We start from the raw sequence: 20,892 nt of genomic DNA, 5'->3' as shown, positions 1-20,892 counted from the left end.
TCTTGAGATGCTAGCATCCAGACTATGAGAAAGTGAGCTTCTTTTGTTTAACTCCATTAGTCTTTGTAATTTCATTATGGCAGCCCTAAAGAGACTAATATAAATTTTTAAAAATTTTCCCTATTCGTTGATGAATAGGTCTCTTCTCAATGACATATCATGGAAGCTATTATAAGCACCTGAAGTGCAGGGCTTTGGATGCCTTCAGAGTCGGACATGTAATAGAAATTTAATAAATTTTGATATTAAGATGGAGCAGAGAGGTTAAGATACCAGTTGGAATGCCCATGTTTCACACTGGAGTACCTGTGTTCAATGCCTGGCCCCAGCTCATGACTCTAGCATCCTGCTGATACACACTCTAGGAGAGAGCAGTGATGGCCCAAGTGATGGGGTTACTGCCACCCATGCGAGAAAGTTGGATTGCGCTTCTGGCTCCTGATTTCAGCCTGGTGCAATCCCAGCAATGGTGGGTACTTGTGGAGTGAGCCAGTGCATGGGATCTTTCTGTTGGTATATCTTTCTACCTCTCAAATAAATAAACACTGAATTTTGATAAGCGAATGAACCAATGAACAAGAACAAATTAACTCTTTAGCGATGCTTTTCTTGACAGGGATTCACTATGATTGAAACCACGTAAAATGCAGTATTTTTCAAGCCCTTCTCTGTTCAGGCCCTGCCACTGGAGCCAGTACCTTTGTGATTTCTTTGGTTAGCATCATGCTCACTCCCAGCTCTCACCAGCCTTCCCTGCCTCCTCTGGTGCATCACCCTACAGTGATTGCTTTTCACCACCAACCCGTAACATCTTCTGTTGGCATGGATTACCTGTGTCTTTTCTAGAAACTTCCCTGCTCAGTAATTTTCCCCTCCAAGGGAGACAGTCTGCCTAAGATTGGTCCATCAGATCCCCATTGACAAGCTAACGGGGGCCTGCTATCCCATCTCTTAAGAAAAACACAATTTTTGAAGAAGCTGTTTTAAATTTGGATAAAGTATTACTACACAGTCATGCCATATTTGATCTCCAAAGAGGGTGATAAATCACATTTCATTCATCAACTTAGTTTTTAGGCGAAGACCCAAGGCTTCATTAACTGATTTGCCTGATCATGGTCTTACAGAATCTTGGCACTCAAAGTGCAGTCCATGGATAAGCAGCCTTGACGTCACTTGAGAACCTGTGAATTATGCAGAATCCCAGGCCCCATCCAGTTCTGCTGCACCAGAATCTGCACTTTAGAGTTGGAAAAGCACTTCTGAAGAATTGACAGGATGAAGATATGAATCTAGATTTTGGAATCCCTAAACCAGGATTCTGTGCCCATGTGCTTCACTACTGGGCCTTCTGAAAACGGTGCAGCCCTTGGTCAACTGTGATCTTGCTGTGATTCTAATGGTAGACCAGCTGTCGAGTAGGCAGGTCAAGTAAGACTTTAGGGTTGCAGTGATAGGAAGAACCTTCTAAATCATGCAGTCTACATACTCTCCGCAGAATGGAGTCTACATATGGCTGACTTCTAGAATTAGAGACCAGTGCCCATTTCCACGATGGATCTTCACAATACTGCCAAGAGGGAGGCTTTTTTAGCTCTAGTTATGGATTAAGAGACCAAGGCCATGAGAAGTTAAGTAATAATTAAGAGAGCCTGTTCACTGCTGTTTCTCAGGCTGGCGCTAGGTTGAAGGACACATCTGCTTCAGAATCAACACCTCAGAAATTCTTGAGAGCCCTCTATAATGCAGAATGATATTTATGGTTTTCTTCCTGAATGGTAATACTGTGAGTCATAATTCTGGGCTGAGCACCGCTGATGTTCTCTAGTGTATTCTTCATTCAGATCTGCAGCCTGTAACAATGCTGTTCTCTCTTCCCCCATGTGATACAACATGCCAGCTCCTTGAATGTATTTATTCATTTCACGTTAGATGTTCTGCTGAAATACTGAGACCCTTGAAATGGAGCTGGGATGGATTTATGATGACAATGGGTGGGTGAACTCACATGCTTTCTCTCTTTTGTTCAACACTAGGAGGAAGACATGAATGACAGCTCATTCCCTTGGGATCACTTGTACGTTATAATGCACACACCTTAGCTTCTTTAGTCATGGTGAGATGAAACAGAACAGCTACAGGGAAAACCTTCAGATTCCAAGCAAGGCCATGGATATGATGAATGAATACTGTGACTGATATTCCATATGGAAAGAAGGCGTGAACTATTAGTGCAGCAGCTGGAGAGACCAGGGGCATGCCGTGTGCTTTATTGCTCTACCACAAACCATCTCCAAGCATGATTGACTGCTTTCTGGCAGCTCCATTGACCTTGTGTGTGCAATTTCTAGTCACTCTTCATCTACAGAAAAATACCCCATTTGCTATTTACTTACCAGTAACAAGAATAAGTAGGGAAATATGTTTGTTCTGGCAAAAGCACTACATCCTAAGACTCTAAGGATCCACATGTAAGATACTAGGGGACTCACAGGTTTGCCAAGTACTATGTGGATTCCTGTGCATTACATGACCAGTCAAGGAGTTTGACACTGTTGTTGCTATGAAGTTTCAGTGAACTGTTTGTCAGACCTACTAAGATCAAGTTGGAGACAGAGTGAAGAAACACCATTTTCATATGTTCCTACTGCTTCTTCATTTAATTTGATATACACTTCATGTTAAGGGGACTTCATAATATGCTAAGCTATTCATTCACTTGAAGGACAGTTTAACAAAATTAACTGGAACTCAGTAGGTGCGAGACAGAAGATTTCTCTAACTCATCCCTCAGTGGCTTCATCCAAGGGCAGAGACATTTGCAGTATTCTAGTTAAAGCTGAGATGCTCTGTATAGCTGTGTGATTTTTTTTTACCCAAAATTGATGATATTTGAGTGCACAGACTTAATACTTCATAAGAATTTCAATGAAAAAGAGAATGTTTTTGGCAAGAGACATATGTGTGCTTTCCTACGATGAGGACTATTCTCATTTGGGAAAGGAGTGTTGACAATCATATGAGGTTGAAATTACAGTGAGTTGTGTGTGCCATGGTATTGTGGTTAAGAGAATGGGAATCAGGCCATCTCTCCCCTACCACCTACTCTTAATGGTGCGACTGAGCAAGCTACTCACCTCTCTGAGCTCAGTTTCCCTTTCTGAAGAATAGGAAATCTCAATTACTTCTTTAGTAGTAGGACCCCTGGGGTCACTGTGAGGATTTAAAAAATTGAGGTGGGCAGTGATTGGAAGCTTTGTGTAGAGAAGGGCTACTTTGCTGTGAGGCTGTGAATCAGCCCAATTCTGTGAGAATAAATTGGGTATTTTTCAAGGATTCTCCATGGCCCAGCCTACTCCATGGAATCTTAGCTATTCCTTATCCTGATGGGCAATCCAACCATTAAGTCAATCCTGGGGTTCTATGAGGTTCAAAGTCAATGATCATCATTTTATTTAGATTGTGAGAGCATAGTTCTATAGAATGTAGACCTCCCCCACCTTTTTATTTACCAATTCATCCCATTTAATATTTACTGAGGATCAAAACAAATGGTTATTAGTCAAAGGAATCCCTGGAATTCAGACTCCAAAGTTTGGATTTCTGTTCTGTACACATGTGACCCAGAACTGGGCGTACAGACATTGAGAAGTCATCAACCTCTGGCCCATGCACTAGCCTAACGGGATCAACAAATCAGTTACCCTGGATCTTGCAGCTCAGATATAAATCAGGAAGGAACAGCCAGAGACAACTAAGGCCACAGTGTAACAATGTCATCCAAGAAGCCATTGCAATGCACATGAAAGGGCATTGGAAAATGTCACACAAATGTCAGGACATTTTCATTAGACTTAAAAATTGGCAGGTGTTAGAGTACTGCATCTAATTTGAGGTGGCACCATTTAAATAGGAAAGTATGTACAAATAACATTCCAAGGGACTGGGCTCCTCCCAGCTCATAGTGTAATAAGATCTAGAGCCATCCAGACAGACATCTCACATCCCAGGACCTGCTGTTGAGGCCCAGATTAGTTAGCACCCAGGTAAAATTGCTTGACCCCCAATCTCCTCCATGGTCAGATATCCAGAGAAGCCTCAGCATCGCAAGCAGTGCCTGGAAATCCAACTTGTCCCCTCACCCCCATCACCACAGCTTAATCCACAAGTCAAAAGGGAAGCCAGGTGCTCTGTGCGTTCTGCACAGAACAACCCCATCGCTGTGCACAGGTGAGAGTAAAGACAGAGCCCCAGATCTCTGAGCATTCTTCCTGAGCCCCTCTGCACCCGTTGAACTTCCATTTCTTCCCACCACTCTGCATGAGACCCTTGGCAATGATCACTTTATTCTCTGAACTCCTCTTAAGTCAATCAACATAAGAAGACAGGACTCCCATTGCAGCCCTCACTCATCCATTCTAATTTCTAAAAGGCCACACTTTCCATACATCACCAGTTCCTGGCCTTAACCCTGAAGATTCAGCATCCCCTTCCTTGCTTTCATTTCTCATGGTAGTCATCATCTCACATCATCAGACACATGCATGCATGTTGACATGCATTCTTACTCATCTGTCTCCCCTACTAGAATGTAAGTTCCATACAGGTAGGGTTTTTTTTCCTGTTTGTTTTTTTTTTTTTTTTTTTAGTGTTACCTATACCTGACATAAAAACACTCAATAAATATTTGGCATGTATGTATATATGTATATATATGAAGATATATATATATATATATATATGACAAACAAGCAAATGAATGGATTCTGCTGAGTCTGTGGTAGCCACTAGCAGTTGTGATTATTGTATGTCCAAAAGCACAGAGACCAGTTTGCAGTAATTACTACTACTGAGCTTTTGACCTCTTTCATACTTGCTATTAGTGGAGTCATGAACTAATGCTGGATACTGTACTTCATAGCTCTGAGGATGTGAATTTGAGGCTACCACCAGAGGAAGATGAAATAGAAAGATTATCCTGTAGAAATATGTTTTTTAAATAATGACTTTGAATTTCATTTAGATATTCTTATTACCTTCTTCCCACCTCTCCATGACCTGCCATATCTCTCCCACCAGACTCACTGAACAGGAATAGAAGACCAACATTGACACTAAGTGTTAAGTACAATGGGAGAGATGAATGGAGAATAAAAAAGAAAGAAAGAAAGAAAGAAAGAAAGAAAGAAAGAAAGAAAGAAAGAAAGAAAGAAAGAAAGAAAGGAAGAAAGAAAGAAAGAAACACAAGTCTGTGTTGCTCCATCCTTCACACATAGGGGGCTCTCAATATGTGTCTATTTAATAAAGAACGGAGAAATGGAAAATTGTCTAAAAAAGCCATTACTTAACTAAGGGGACCGGGGGAGGAAGTAGTTAGCAGCAGCAGAATTTCACTACTTGTAGGCATTTTTTTTTTTTAATGTTGGGGGCTCACATATCAAAATCATCCAGGAACATCTTGAGAAGCCTTTGCAGATGGTCATGTAACTATCTACATATAAATTATCCAATGTAAATACCAATTAGAGACCATATAATTCACATTATTTAGAATATAATAGAATAAATTAACCAAAGCACTTTCATACGTAAGTTTCTGAAGTATATTAGTTGTTAATAGTCTTGTTTGTCTTCTTGTTTGTCTTCATAAAAACAATGATTTGTTGATAAGTGAATCATTACTTAGTAGTTATTTCTCTTAATTTACAAGTTATTTTATGTTAAAATATGACACTGAAAGTAATGATGAGGTTCTGATGTAGGAGTCAGAGCTTTGCGTCTGTCTTGAGGTTTGAAATAACTAAATCCTAGGGACTCTGCTGTGAACTGCCTGCATATAGCTCAGTCAGTATATTAATTTATTTCAGTTTCAGATTTCAAAAGAAAATTAATGTGTCATTTTATAGTCACAAAAATTTCAAAGTTATACTTTACTAAACTTTTGATCAAAGACAATCTAATGATGCCATGTCAGTGTTATATATTGGCTATTATTTTACAACAGGGATGGATGTTTGGATCTGAAAATATTCAGGTAAGAATACGACAAAGGAAAAACACAAGTCCATGCTTTTCACATCAAGAATCTGAGGTGAGCTTAGATTTACCTTCATTTCAAGCAGTCACAAAATGACTTTCTTCTAGGTGATCTCATTTTCTTTGTCTACTCTAACTTTTTATTTATTTTTTTTTAACAGTCAATAGTGGCTGACAATCAGTAGAAGACTGTATATTAAAATGTATTTTGATTTGTTTTACTTTCTCAGTTTTCATTTCATAGAACCATTGATCTTCCAAGATAGACAGAAGCTTAAGGTTCACCAAACTCATTAATCTTCAGCAGCTGCAAAGTCTAAGATTTGGGTTTCTTATTATCCTAATGTTTATAATCAAGGCACAGAGGCAAGTACAGAAAATTATTACAAAATAGAGAAAAAGTATAAAGAAAAAAAATCCCAGAAATGAATGTGGTTTCTTTCCCCACTTTCCTCATTACTTTGGTTGACAAAGCTGTACCTATATATACTAGATAATGTACATATAAGAAGCATCTTCAAAGAGTCTATGGATAGTAAATAGGGATTATGACAAAAACTATGCATGGATTTCAAAATTTGTTGCACCAAAATAATCTAGAACTACCTTGTAATAACATACCTGAAAAAGATCTAGTTTGAGGCACTGAGCAAAGACAACAGTTTGAAAAGAACCCCTATCAGAGCAACTCTAATTCTGCTAAAATTGAAGCAACAAACATGAAATTTATGGTGAAGCTTGGGTGGAAGAATGGTGAAATCACTGATGCCTTAACGAAAAGTGTATGGGGACAATGCACCAAAGAAATCAGCAGTTTATAAGCAGATAGCTCATTTAACAGCGGCAGGATAATGTTGAATATGAAGCCTTGATGGGCCATCCACATTAATTTGCAAGGAAAATAATTCATTTTGTTCATATCCTAACAGCAGAAGTGATAGCCAACACCATAGACTAATTCAGCTCACACAGTTCTGATTGAAACATTAAGTACAACAAATGCTGCACTGGATGGGAGCCCAGATGGTTACATGGAGATCAACTGCAAGACAAGCAGAGCCTGCACTGGGAATTTTCAACCAGTGGGATGGATATCCTGAAGCATTTTTTTTTCTTAGGATTGTAACTGGAAGTGAAATACAGCTTCACCAGTAGAATGCCAAAGACAAAACACAAGCAAATTAATGGCTACCAAGAGATGGAACAGCCCAGAAAAAAGCAAAAACAGGCTGGTCAAGAGCAAAGGTCATGGCTTTCTTGGTATGCTGAAGACATTTTGCTCATTGACCTGGAAGTCCAAAGAGTGATAACATCTGCTGAGTGTGAGAGCGTTTTTGAGAAGGTCAGTCAATGCTGCGACCAGAGAGTCCTTCTCCACCATGACAATGCACCTTACCATCTTGACTTGGCGCCTCTCCGTTTTGTTTTCAAATCATAAAAAATATTTAAAGGACACCCATTCTTCAGTTAACATTGTAAAAACGGACTGTGTTGACATGATTAACTTTTCAGGGACCTCAGTTCTTTGGGAATGGGCTAAATGGCTGGTATCACTACTTGGAAAGTGTCTTGAACCTGATGGAACTTATTTTGCAAAATAAACTCTAATTTTTTTTTTAACTTTTATCCTCATTTTCTTTGGGAGAGGGGAAAGAGACATAGAGAGAGAGGAGAGAGAAAGAGAAAGAGAGAGAGAGAGAGAGAGAGAGAGAGAGAGAGAGAGAAGAGAGACAGAGTGTTCTGGACTGCTTGTTCACTTTGCAAAGACCCACAATGGCTGGGGCTGAGCCAGAACCAAAACCAGCAGCTGGGAACTCAGTCCAGGTCTCCCATGTAGGTGGCTGGAACCCAAATGCTTGAGGCATCACTGCTGCTTTCCAAGGTCTGCATTGCCAGAAGTCTGGAATCAGGAACCTGACTATATATATTAATCCAGACACTCTGATGTGGGACATGGACATCTTAGCGGGTCTCTTAGCTGGGAGGCCAGATGCCCACCCTCCTCTTCTTCCACCTTTACATTTCCATTTTCCACTGATTTTGTGAAGTTGCGTGTGCCTGTGTGTGTGTCTGCAGATAACAGTTATGGGGGTCGCTGGAATGTCAAAAACATGTGTGTAAAGCTTTGAGGGTGGTAATTTTTAGCCTTCTCATTTTGACAACAGAAGAATTTTAATAGTTTTGTGATAGTCATGTTTACTTTGAATAAAAAAAGTGGAGTATTCTTATTTCAAAATGCATCCTGTTGTGTTTAGCCATAATGTCAAAGCAATTGAAAGAATTTAATTGTAGATGGGATGCTACAACTAAGTGAATTAAGGAGGAAGTTAGGGTTTTCATTTCTAATTTCCCTCTTTCCTGCAGTGGACATCAGATGCCCAATGATTCTATAAAGGTTCACATTGTGTGGTAAACATAGAGTAATGTATATATGTTTATCTCTATAGGGAGTGTTGTCTGCTTCCCTGAGACTATTATGGAGTATACACAATTAGCATAATCTATGCAGTACTGGAACTGCCTTTGTTATTTAGAAGGCATGCCCTGGCTTGAATAATATCATGGACTGTGTTTTCCAAGTCTGGGGCAATATGATCTTTCTGTGGAATTCACAACATGAAACAAAACTCTCAAACAATTTCATTAAGGCAGCTTATCAGTTTTACTTATTCCAGGTGCCGTGGGGGATTCCTGCTGGTATCATTTGCATCAAGTTGAAAACTGATGAAAATCCAAATACAATTAGGAAGGGGAGATGGGGAAGAAGAGATGCCCAATCAGGGTGGATCCTCTTGTTGCGCTGGAGGGAAGAGGGCTGTGATGCCTCCGTGATAGTGGAGGAGAGGAAATGAAGCCCTGATTGATGGCAAGCCAGGTCTCAGCTGAACATTAATACAAGGAAATCAGCATTATCCTGATTACTGCATGTGAGAAACAGATGCCACCCCTCCTCCCTCTGCTGATGTCACAATAGGCATCATGCCTGCTCAGATAATTGGGTGGGAATAACACAGGATGAAATACACTTAGGATAAAAGAAGTTCCTGAGTCAATGTCATAACCTCAAGAACATGCAAAATTTTGGCATAAACATTCAGATATTTCTTTTCTTTTAAGAGACAAATTCTCTACTAATTGGCAACAGCTTGGTGCAATTGTCAAAAACACGGTGTGTCATTATGGCCTAAACAGTTAATGCCTGGCTTATTCCCCTGACCCTCCACTCACAGCACCCACTCCCGCCCACAAAATGCAACTCACACAAGCACATCCATTCTTAACTCTTCCAGAAGATTCAGCATAGGACTACCTGAGTAAGTCTACATCCCTCTTCTTTCTTTTCGGGTTTGGAAGCACCCTCCTCTGGGCTGCCATAGCACAGAGTCCTTCCTGCTCAGGACAACGGATAGGCCCTGGGAACAGTGGTCTCCTCTTGTCACTCGTGCATTCCTACTCCTTGCTTCCTCATTGGCAGCACATCTTTTTCTGCTCTTGTACTATACCTTCTAAAATACTGGTTTGCGAAGTGGCTGGTTTTAATCCACAGCTCCCTCCTGACTCCAACTTCCTGCTAATGCAGACCTAGAAGGTAGGCCTGGTTCAAGAAACTGGGTCCCTGACATCCACATAGGAGACCTAGATTGAGTTCTGAGCTTCCAGATTTGGGCCCCTGATATTGCCAGTATTCGGGGAGCAAACCAGAAAGGATTTCTCTTGTTCTCTCTCTTTTTTTTAAGATTTATTTATTTATTTGAAAGTCAGAGTTACACACACAGAGAGAGAGAAGGAGAGAGAGGGAGAGGTCTTCCATCTACTGGTTCACTCCCCAGCTGGCCACAATGGTTGGAGCTGCACCAGTCTGAAGGCAGGAGCCAGGACCTTCTCCTGGATCTCCTATGCGGGTGCAGGGGTTGAAGGACTTGGGCCATCTTCTACTGCTTTCCCAGGCGATAGCAGAGAGCTGGATCAGAAGTGGAGCAGCTGGGACTCAAACTGGTGCCCATATGGGAAGCCAGCACTGCAGGCAGCAGCTTTGCCAGCTACTCCACAGCACCAGCCCCTTGCTCTTTTAACCTCTCAAATAAGCAAACTTCAAATATCAAAATAAACTGTTGGCTTTCTTTCACGAAAGAATATCCTAAATAACAGCAGTAAAATGTATTATTGGCCAAACTTTCCTGTTTCTTTGAATTTAACTCTTTGTATGTAGCTTGGGTTATAAAGTGAGGTCATTCTTTGAGATCACAAATAATAGGACAAACCAAAGCTCTTTGCAAAGCTTTCCTCTAGAACTCTGTTAATTTTTCAGGTGGACCAACATGGTATAATCAATAGAAAAACAATGCAGAGGTATAAATGTGGTGCAAAATAACAGGCAGAATTTTCTTATGTGTATACACATGTGTGTAACATTTATTGTGTGCATATACACACGCATACATACTTTTTTTTAATCAGAGTGAAGAACTTACGTATTAATTCTGACAGGATGAAAGAGAATTTAAGTAAAATGTCTGTGGAAAACCTCAGAGCAATTGAAAGGAGCCTCAAATTACCCACCTCCTCCCCATACACACACACACAGAGGCACACACACAATGACCTAATCCTTCTCCTCCTTCCCCCTCCTCAAATGGCAAAAGGACACTCCTAACCCCTGCAAGTGCGTCAGACCCAAGCATAATCCAACAGAACATGGACAAAGCAAAAGTCGGTCATCACAAGCCAGCTTCATGACCACAGGCCCATGGCGTCGCTGGGGGACAAGAGGCTTTGGCAAAACGTCACAGAGCCTCAGTCTTGGCACACCTTGGGCTGGTTCTGCAGACCCCAGATTTGCCCCTAACTCTCCAATTCCTCATCCCTCCAGGACAAGTGCTCTACCATGCACGGCCCCTGGGCCTCCAGTCCTGCATCTCCCACTGCCCACCGCCCACTCCTCGCCTTGATTTTTCTAACTATTGGCACTGGGAGCTGGTCTGTTGCAGGATAAAAGTGGAATTCTCTGCTGTCTGCAGGGATTTCCCCAGAGCACAGGGCATGAAACCCAAACTTATATAAAATCATATCCTGTTTGCAAACATCATATTCCCTCTGCTTCTCACTAATCTGGTCCTGTAAACCCCAGCACAGCTTGAGAGCCCATTCCTCATCTAAACAAATGCCATAAGCCCCTTTATACTTTTACAACCATGTCAAAAAATAATATCGCCTGCCAATAGTGATGTGATTGCTGTTGCCTCCTCCAAGCCATAAAAGAAGCGCAGGGTCTGTTATCAATTTCTCTAAGTGTATCGGGGGAATTCTGGGTGGATGCAAGTTCCAAGTTATAAATGACAACTCAAAAGCCGCAGAAGTGTTTGAAGCTGGGAGCTGATGACGACATTATCATAAAAGCCTGCTCGTCCTTGCTTTTGTGGGTTTTTTTTTTTTTTTTCTGCCTATCAAGTGAAGAGGGGGAAAAGAAGGCTGAGAAATGACTTCAAGATTTCCTCACACAGCAGCAGGTCAGATGGCCAGGAAAATGATCAGGGATGTGCCCTGAGGAGTGAGGACAAAGGTGGCCTTGCACTGGCTGTGTTTTCCACAGTCCCTGAATTATCCACTTCTGTACACAAGGCCTGGGAGTTGTAAAAGGCTCTTTTTCCAACTGGAACATTTTCTGGTAGTGCAATCACACGCGATCAGAAGCGAGCCATGGCAGAGACACTAAAACAAACACAAAGGAATTCAGAAACCTTGAGACTGAGGCGCCAGCTGTAACCTGGAGAGCGCATTTGAAAGCACCTTAAATACCATTTGCCCATTGGACTGCTTGGGGCCAACACTCTCATTACCCACGGAATTGTCAAGGTGACTTTAATAAGAAGCAGTGATTTTCTGGTTTTATAATGCCCCAGGTAGTGTCCTCAAAACTCACTACATCCACCCTCAGCCACAAGGTGCGTATGAACCCCAACTGGAAGGAGGTTACACATTCCAAAACTGGAATTTACGTTCATAATTGGAGATGGTTCACTCTTTGGGAATCAAAACTAACAGGTCCATCTGAGATCATTCAATCCCAAAGTGTGCCTTCAGACAAAAGCAATGTCAATGGTTTCCAGGCTCTTCTAGGTACTCCCATGTTGCCAAGTGTAGCCACCCCAAGTTCATAGGTATCTTTCGTATGTGAATATGTTGGGATTGTCATGAAGGTGAAAATTTAGACTGGTTCAAAGCGAAGGACCCAGAGTTTCTCCTAGGACTTGTATGAAAATCACAGACCTTAGGGGCTAGGTGTTCTTGGGTGGCTAAAATCACAATTTGTTTCTTGAAAAATTAAAAAAAAAAAAAATCAGAAAGACTGATTCACTAGAGTATTGGCAAGCAATTTTGTGGACACACACGCCACGATCACACTCATCTGGACCCATATAGGCCAATATGATAACCAGAGTGCCTCTCCCCCAGCCTTCTCAGGACAGCAGGACTCAAACTCATGGAGGCTCCCTTTACCCCGCCTCTGCCTGCTCACTGAGATTTGCCCACAGCCACTACTGCCACTGACCAGATGAGGGCAGTGTCTGGGGATGTTGCTCAGCACCTATCCTAGGACTCACACTGTGTTGGACAGAAAGGTCCGGAGCAGCAGTTACTTCTCATTCCCTGGGCACTTGTAAGAGTTTCCTAGAGCAGTGCTGGCTCCAGAACAAGTTCCTTTGGCATGGGGTTAAGCGGTTGAGTAGTGGTACTTTGTGTTCAAGGGCTAGGAGCTCCAGGCTCATCCCAGGTCTGATTTAGGAGGCGGGTCCAGGTGATGACCCTCCACTCCGCTCTGGGTCATGCCTTAATGAGTGGGGTGTGCTGACCACCACTCTCCTAGCAGCTTTTGTCTCTTCCCCATCACTGTTCCCGTTATGTGTCATTAGCTTTGTTCCATTCTTCGCTTCACTGGCAAGTGAGCAGCCAGTCCAGTTTAAAAGAGCCACTTAGGATGTTAGAAAATAAACACCCAAGCCAATGAAACCCCATTGAAAGGTCAGTTTATCCTCTGCTTTCCAGAATGAATTTGCAAGCTCGCGGCTGCACAGGATGACGCTAAAAATGAGCAGGAATTAACGTGGAGGGTGATGAGTGCCCTGTGCTGCCAGTCAAAAAAGCAAAAATTGGAGCCGGCGCTGTGGTATAACGGGTAAAGCTGCTGCCTGCAGTGCCAGCATCTCATATGGGCGCCAGTTCAAGACCCGGCTGCTTCACTTCTGATTCAGCTCTCTGCTACGGCCTGGGAAAGCAGTGGAAGATGGCCCAAGTCCTTGGGCCCCTGCACATGCCTTGGAAACTGGAAGAAGCTCTTGGCTTCGGATCGACGCAGCTCCAGCTGTTGTGGTCATCTGGGGAGTGAACCAGCAGATGGAGGACCTCTCTCTCTCTCTCTCTCTCTCTCTCTCTCTGCCTCTGCTTCTCTGTGTAACTCAGACTTTCAAATAAATAAATAAAATCTTTTTTTTTTTTTTTTTTTTTTTTTTTTTTTTTTTTTTTATTTTTGACAGGCAGAGTGGACAGTGAGAGAGAGACAGAGAGAAAGGTCTTCCTTTTGCCGTTGGTTCACCCTCCAATGGCCGCCGCGGTAGGTGCGCTGCGGCCGGCGCACCGCACTGATCCGATGGCAGGAGCCAGGTGCCTCTCCTGGTCTCCCATGGGGTGCAGAGCCCAAACACTTGGGCCATCCTCCACTGCACTCCCTGGCCACAGCAGAGAGCTGGCCTGGAAGAGAGGCAACCGGGACAGGATCGGTGCCCCGACCGGGACTAGAACCCGGTGTGCCGGCGCCGCAAGGCGGAGGATTAGCCTGTTGAGCCACGGCGCCGGCCTAATAAATAAAATCTTTAAAAAAAAAAAGACGAAAAGCAAAAGTCACAGGTTAGCTGTCCCAAAGGGGGCCTTCATGTCAGCCACACCCCTGCACTGCTAGGTGGAGGGAAGGAGGGTAGAACAAGCTGTGGTTAGTCTGTCACCAGGGAAGCCATGGGAGGATCCAAGGACCTCTTGTGGAAATCCTTCGCCTGGATATACACACAGCAGCTCCACACTTTCAGAATTTACTGTGTGACATCAGGAAAATGACTTCACTTCTCTGAATTTTCAGTGTCTCTTTTTCAAAATAGTGTTAATAACAATGACAGATTTGTGGGGTTGTTCTGAAACTCAGCTGAATACCAGTAAGCTGTACATGCCATTCTTATTTCGAGAAGGGCAGAATCAGAGGTGAAGGAAAAGAAATACACTGCTTGCTAAGTCTGGCAGCATTCAAAGAACAGAACGAACTGAAAATATATCGGATTTCCCAGCAAAAAATTTAGCTACATCCAAAAAGTTATCCATCACACGATATAGTCAAGGCTAGTTTCTTTTTTCTTTCCCTGCAATATGCAAGAAATCTAATTGATTTAGATATTCTAGTCCTTGAAAGCCTGACTCTGAATTACATCATCATAACATGACTCAGCACTTAGGGCTGCAGGAGGATGGCTTGTTACTGGCAAGGGTTAACTTTAAATAGGTTGCAGGTTATAGGGTATGTTCTAATCATCCACAGAAATGTAGGCATTTTCTTCATATGTCTCCAGATTCAAACAAATTTGTCCTTGAAATGTGGTGTGAATATCTTGGGTCAAAAGGCTCTTTTTAATTACTGAAGGCAAAAATGGCCCCTAGGGGGAACAGAAACAAAAAGTCCCATAATGCAAAGCACTGTGTGCAGTTCATGCCATTTTCACCAGGAATAAAACGTATCTGTACACATCCTGTGATTGTTTGACCTGTGAATTCACACAGCATTGACACAGAGAAGTGCCTGACTCCTGGCTCAGTTGTACGTGGCCACCATCTTGCAATTCTTAATAATCTGGAAACAAAAGGCCCCATGTTTCCATCTGGTTCATAGCCCTGCCTGTTACAGAGCTGGTGCTCAAGTCTGATATGGCCTTTACTGAGACAGCCTTCAACACAGCTGAACAGGCACAGTCGAACAGATTTTGTGGGGAAGTGTGTGGTGTTTCCAAAGCAGCAAACAAACTCATACTTACACCAAGTCCACCACAAGGCAGTGAGGAAAAAAACTTTTGAGAGTCGTCACCTGTATAGTAAGAAGACATGAAAAATAAATATAAATTGGGAATGGCAGTATGTTTAAAATGTCTGACATTTTATTAATATATAATATGATGTCTCATGGTATTTATCATGCAACTCAGAAGGAAATTAATGAGGTTTTAGAGCAATTAGTCCATAGAGCTAATTTTCTAAATACTACAGTTCTATGTCTATGTATATACAGCTAAGAACTCAAATCAAATAATACAAATATTATTACACATAGAGTTTGCTGCCCCAACACACAGATATGTGCCCATGAAATATGGGTCATTACATTTTTAATTAGTTTATTTGTTCATATAATGCATTATAATATTTTTATTTGTAGTTTATGGTAACCCAGTTATTTGCTGAATATAATTCCTCCAGTGAGATGTTTTGAGCTACAAAGCAAATGACACCACACTCTATCATTTTAAAAATAATTAAAATATCTTCTCAAATGGACAGACTCGTTCTTAATTTGTACTTTAAAAATAACTGAGTATATATTTAAGATATAGCTAAGGTCAAGTACCCCATAAACCTATCCAGCATTAATCATTTTTTAAATGAAACAATATCAAATATAATCCTTCTTGGAGATCTATATATCAATATCAATATAAAATATGTTCTTTGAAAGTTTATTATAAAAAATATGATTGTCTCTTGGAAGAGTTATTTCATGGGATTTTTGGTGATTATTTTGTTGACTTTTGTTTACTACATTTTCTATGACACAAACAGATAAAACAAAAGTCCTACTGCCAAACCTCCTATCTCACTATAGGTTGCCTGTGAAGAAATGCACAGGAAAGGCAATGAGCATTTCTGTCTCATAGCCAAGTGGTTCTGAAGTAAGTCACACAGGTCACTCAACAGATCAGTTGTAGAACCAGGTATAATTCCCCAATTTGCCTATCCTATCCATTGGTTCTATTGATGACCAATGAAGTAAATAATTAAGATGGAAAACAGGTTTCTGGTGGAATTCATGTAGTATGTCAGTAAAAGTCTAAATAGATTTTACTGTCACAGGATAAAGCTTATTTTGAAAACAGTAAAGCAGATGAATTGGTTTTTCAAGTGTCATTACTAACAGATGGAAAATGACAAAGAAAAATGCATGCACAAACAAAGACATCTAGTGACAGAAATTTTCATGTAAAAAGAGGAGTCATTAGAAAAATTAAATAAATTATTGTGCAATATTAAAATGGAATACTGGCACACATAGATAAATAAAGACACATTAAAAATTTTCTGGAAAGCACAGAGAAGAGTAGATTTTCTTAGTTTTGTTCCTAATAAAGATATGGCTGCACCCTTGAATATTTTGCAGGATTGCATTCATATGTCACCTGCGAAATTAAAAAATGTACATATCCTTCCATGTATGAATTGTTCATTTATAATCAATGAAACAATTTTTTAAAATTATTAAACCCCAAGAGAATAAGGGAAAAACCGATATGCCATTTAAGGAGAATTTTATTTAGTAATGTTTACATAACACAAAATGGGGAACAATCATTAAATTTAAATTTACTAGTGTGTAAGAAATCTTTAGTTCACTGAATGGATTGGATTTATTTATTTGTAAAGATGTATTGATTTATTTGACATCCAGAGTACAAAGAGATAGAGAAAGAGAGAGAGAGAGAGAAATCTTCCATCGGCTAGTGGTTCACTCCCCAGATGGCTGCAACAGCTGGAGTTGAGCCAGGCCAAAGCCAGGAATCAGCAGCTTTTTCTGGGTCTTCCATGTGGGTAGCCTCTGCTGCTTTCCAGGCACATTAACAGGGAACTGGATCAGAAATGCAACAGCCAGGATACAAACCAGTGTCCATCCGGGTGCCAGCATTGCAGGCAACGGCTTTGTCGGCTAAGCTGCAACACTGGCCTCTGGACTTATTTTCTAATTCCATTATATTGCCTTATTAATGGAATAAAATCTGCCTAACCACAAGATAATGGAAACTGGAGAGGCAGGTGTTGTGGCATAGTGGATTAAACCACTGCTTGGTACACCACATCTCATACTGGAGCACCAGTTTAAGTTCTGGCTGCTCTGCTTCCAATACAGCTTCCTGGTAATGTGCTTGAGAAATAATGGATAAGACCCAATAACTGAATCCCTATTATCCATGGGGGAGACTCAGATGGCGTTCTTGACTCCTTGCTTTGGCCTAGCCCAATCCAGGCTATTGCTACCACTTGAGGAATGAATTAGCACATGGAAAATCTCTCTCTCTCTCTCTGTCTCTTTCACTCTGCCTTTCCAAGCAATAAATACATCTTTAAAAAAAAAATAGGCAACAGGAGTATTAATGATAAGGAAAACTTTCTTTTATAATCTCCAGCTGTCTTTGAAGATACAGATAGATAGGCCACACTGAACATCTATTTAAATCTTCCTCCCAACTCCAGAACATAAGGCTCAAGAGGAAGTGTCCATTTAACTCGGGAAAAACCGTGACCTATCTATGGTTGGTGGGGCTTGGGGAGGCAGTGGGATGTAAGGGAGTGAAAGGAACGAAGGAAGAGGAAGAAAATATCTTGTTGACTTTGAATTTTTGTACATTCATCATGGCAGCTTAAATCTGGTCTGCACAGTGTAAGTTAAAAAAAAAAAAAAAACAAGTCACAAGAATCCAAATTACATAAAGAACAAAAAAAAAAAAAAAAGAAAGAAAGAAAAGAAAAATTAACCTTGTAAAAGAATGAGATTTTTCACTTAGAACCAAAATGAAGAAAATCAGCTAACTTTCTGAATTCATCAAAGAAATGAAATGGTTCAGAAATGTTGTCAAAATTGAATTTAGTGCTGGACATCAAGACCTGCCAAAACACAGCACCCTTGTCTATGCACTCATGTAGTCGACATACAAAGCTAGCATTGCTGCACTCAGCAGGGACATTAATTCCCACCAAATATTCAAAATGAATGAGGTAAATGGATAACCCATTTGAACTAAAATCTTAAAAATTGGAGCTGGTGTTGAGCCCAGCAGTTAAGACACCTGCATCCCATGTCAGAGTGCCTGGGATTGACACCTGGTTCCTGACACCACCTTCCTGCTAATGCAAACCCTGGCAGGAAACCAAGGTGGTTCAGACAATTGGGGGTTCCAGCCACAAACATGGAACCAGGGTTGTGTTCCCAGCTCCCAGCTTGGGTCTCAGCTGGTGCTACTGCAGGAATTTGGGGGAGTGAGCCAGTGGCCAGAGATGTTCTTGTCAATTTGCCTCTCAAATAATAATTCTCAAATTTTTTTAAATGTTGAAAATGTAATCACTAATACTTGGTGCTTTCATCATCTACATAGAAGAGAAGGATCTTTGCCCAAGATTCAAACCATATATTGATATTCATTTAAATTGATACACATATTGAATGTTTCGACAAAATCAGGTTAGTTCAAAAGCAACTTGAAGAAATCATGTTGAGTAAAATAAGCTGGGCACAGAAAGACGTAGAGTGCATATTCTTCCTTATACATGGTAGATAAAATTGAAAAAGCAAGAAAACAGAAAAAACAAAACCAAAAAAAGAAAGAAATGCCTGTGTGTATCAGCTTTGTGGCAAAGTGTTTTGTCAAGCTCACTTTAAATAAAAACTGTCAAATTAAAAATAAATAGTAATTTGCCACATTTCATAAATGAAAGTGTGATGTTGCAAAATTTTAAGCCTCATTTAAACCTCATTTAAGTCAAATGTAAGCCTCATTTCTTTCACAAACATGTCTTTTCTCTTAAAATGTTAAGAATTGTTTACAAACACCTCCCCAACAAACTGCGTTGTTGATACTCAAGACTTGATCAAACCCACTCTGTTCTAATAAAGTCCGTAAGTACTCAGTTCTATTACAGGGTGGATTTATCCTTTGGGACCACAGTAAAAAATACAAAAAAGGGAGGAAGGTTTTCTACTTGATTCTCTTAAGTAAATTTAAAAATAATAAAACTGTGTTCATGAGATAATTTTGACCTCATAAAACCATGAAAGTTACAATGTCTCACTTGCTTCATCTTTGCAGTTGGGTGGGTGGGATTATTAATTCATATTAAAATAAGACTTATTTTACAGTATCTGAAACAAAAAAAGGTTTAGTTCTTACAGAGTATCTGCATGTACAGAGATTGCTTCTTTCAATAGAAAGAAGAAACAGCATTCAGCACACACCTGTTCCAATTGATTGACTTGTGTGTGCGTGGATGCGTAATTCTATTACAGATTGTTTCCCATCATCCAATTTTAGCAATATGCCCTCTCGAGGTTGGAGCACAATGCCTTCCCACTTCTGCCCACTTCTCCCCAAACTAATGTTATCTATTCTGTTTATAGAAAAGTGCAGGACACACAGATTACCCAAATATCTCTCCTTCAAAAAGTTATGGATGTTGGCCACTCATTTAAAAAGACAGCTCTGAAGTGTAATGAGGAGTAATTGCTACTTTCTCCTCCTAATTACTTTCCAACGTGTTTACATGCTATGTGTCACACACTCGCTTTTGAATTCTTTAGGACCACGTAGCATTTTGAAATATGCATTAGGAGTAAGAGCTCAATAGTTCAGAACTGACTCAAAAGGCTTATTTAAAGGAAGGGGATTTTAAAAAGCCCTAAAACCTTTTTTTTTTTAATTTCCAACATGATCATTTCAGCAGATATTATAAAAGGTTACTATAACATAATTGTTGCAGCTAAAATAAGGCTTTGGTACTATTTATTCCCATAAATCTGTTGTCTTTAAAGCTTATATAAATCTCTGCAACATAAAATTTTATTTAAAAACCTGATATTAAAGTTTCAAAAAAATCAAGTATTAACAAAAATTATATTTATTACTTCTCAACTTATAACAGTTAGTGTACAATTTAATTCCACAGGTAAGGAATTAGCAAAATTGCATTAAAATTTTAAATGTCATCTTTTTTTTATAAATGTAGCATAGTTGGTACAGCAATAACAAGTTTTCACTTAAAATAAGTTGTATTCCTTTTGTGTAATGAGGTCATAGAATAAAAGAATTGAAAGACACAAAACAAATAGGAAAGGTGAAGCAAAATCAGAAAAAAAAATAAGAATGTTAAAACTTTTCACTTAGAAACATTAGTAAAAAACTATTCAGGTGCTATTTAAATAAAAGAGGAACAAAGAGTAAACATCAGGAAACGTGCAGTGTCTATTTCTCATGCAGGATTTCTAATATGCATTGGCTTCTATTGTAAAAGACTCCTTAACACAGAGCAATACTGTTGCAAAAACTGTTTTTGCCACTCTGCTTGCCAAGTGTGTTGAATGATGATAGTGCTGGAATGTGCTGTGCTCAGGCGAACAGATGCCCATACAGACCTAGCAGGATCCTGGGGTCCAGCTTCTGTCCATCCAGGGGGTTGGTGCCATATAACAGCGAATGGTGTTCGGAATGCACAAGCTGTATTTCCTCCAGGCTGGCTTTCCGGCCTTGGATGCGCTGAAAGAAAACAGCAGAAGTTTGCAGTGCTCCACTGACAACATGGAGAAGCAAATGAGACCGAGGCACATTGAAGATGACTGATAATGGTCTGAGTTTCACCACGCAGGAATGGGACACTAATTTGCTGAGCACACTGCCATCATAATCCTTGAAAAATGATCATATGCAAGGTTCCAATGGCTTGCTTCTGCCTGAATGGACAATTGACATAAACCATATTCTCCTTGGGCACAAAAAGGAAGTCTATAACAAA

At 40.4% G+C, this 20,892-nt stretch overlaps 1 protein-coding gene across 1 annotated transcript in view; it reads right to left on the bottom strand.

The window, feature by feature from the left end:
• The window catches only part of HDAC9 (histone deacetylase 9), a 528,728-nt gene that overhangs the window by 219,385 nt on the left and 288,451 nt on the right, over positions 1 to 20,892 (bottom strand). Inside the window, exons 16-17 of the mRNA XM_062178443.1 lie at positions 20,516 to 20,636; positions 15,105 to 15,154 (exon numbers count right to left, since the gene is read on the bottom strand). Of these exons, the coding sequence (XP_062034427.1) occupies positions 15,105 to 15,154; positions 20,516 to 20,636 (171 nt within the window). The remainder of the gene's footprint in view (positions 1 to 15,104; positions 15,155 to 20,515; positions 20,637 to 20,892) is intronic.

The sequence above is a fragment of the Lepus europaeus genome, chromosome 20 (assembly GCF_033115175.1).
Source record: "Lepus europaeus isolate LE1 chromosome 20, mLepTim1.pri, whole genome shotgun sequence".
NCBI classification, from domain to species: domain Eukaryota; kingdom Metazoa; phylum Chordata; class Mammalia; order Lagomorpha; family Leporidae; genus Lepus; species Lepus europaeus.
Note: the sequence above shows the minus strand (reverse complement) of the source record. Positions and strands in the feature narration are given on the sequence as shown.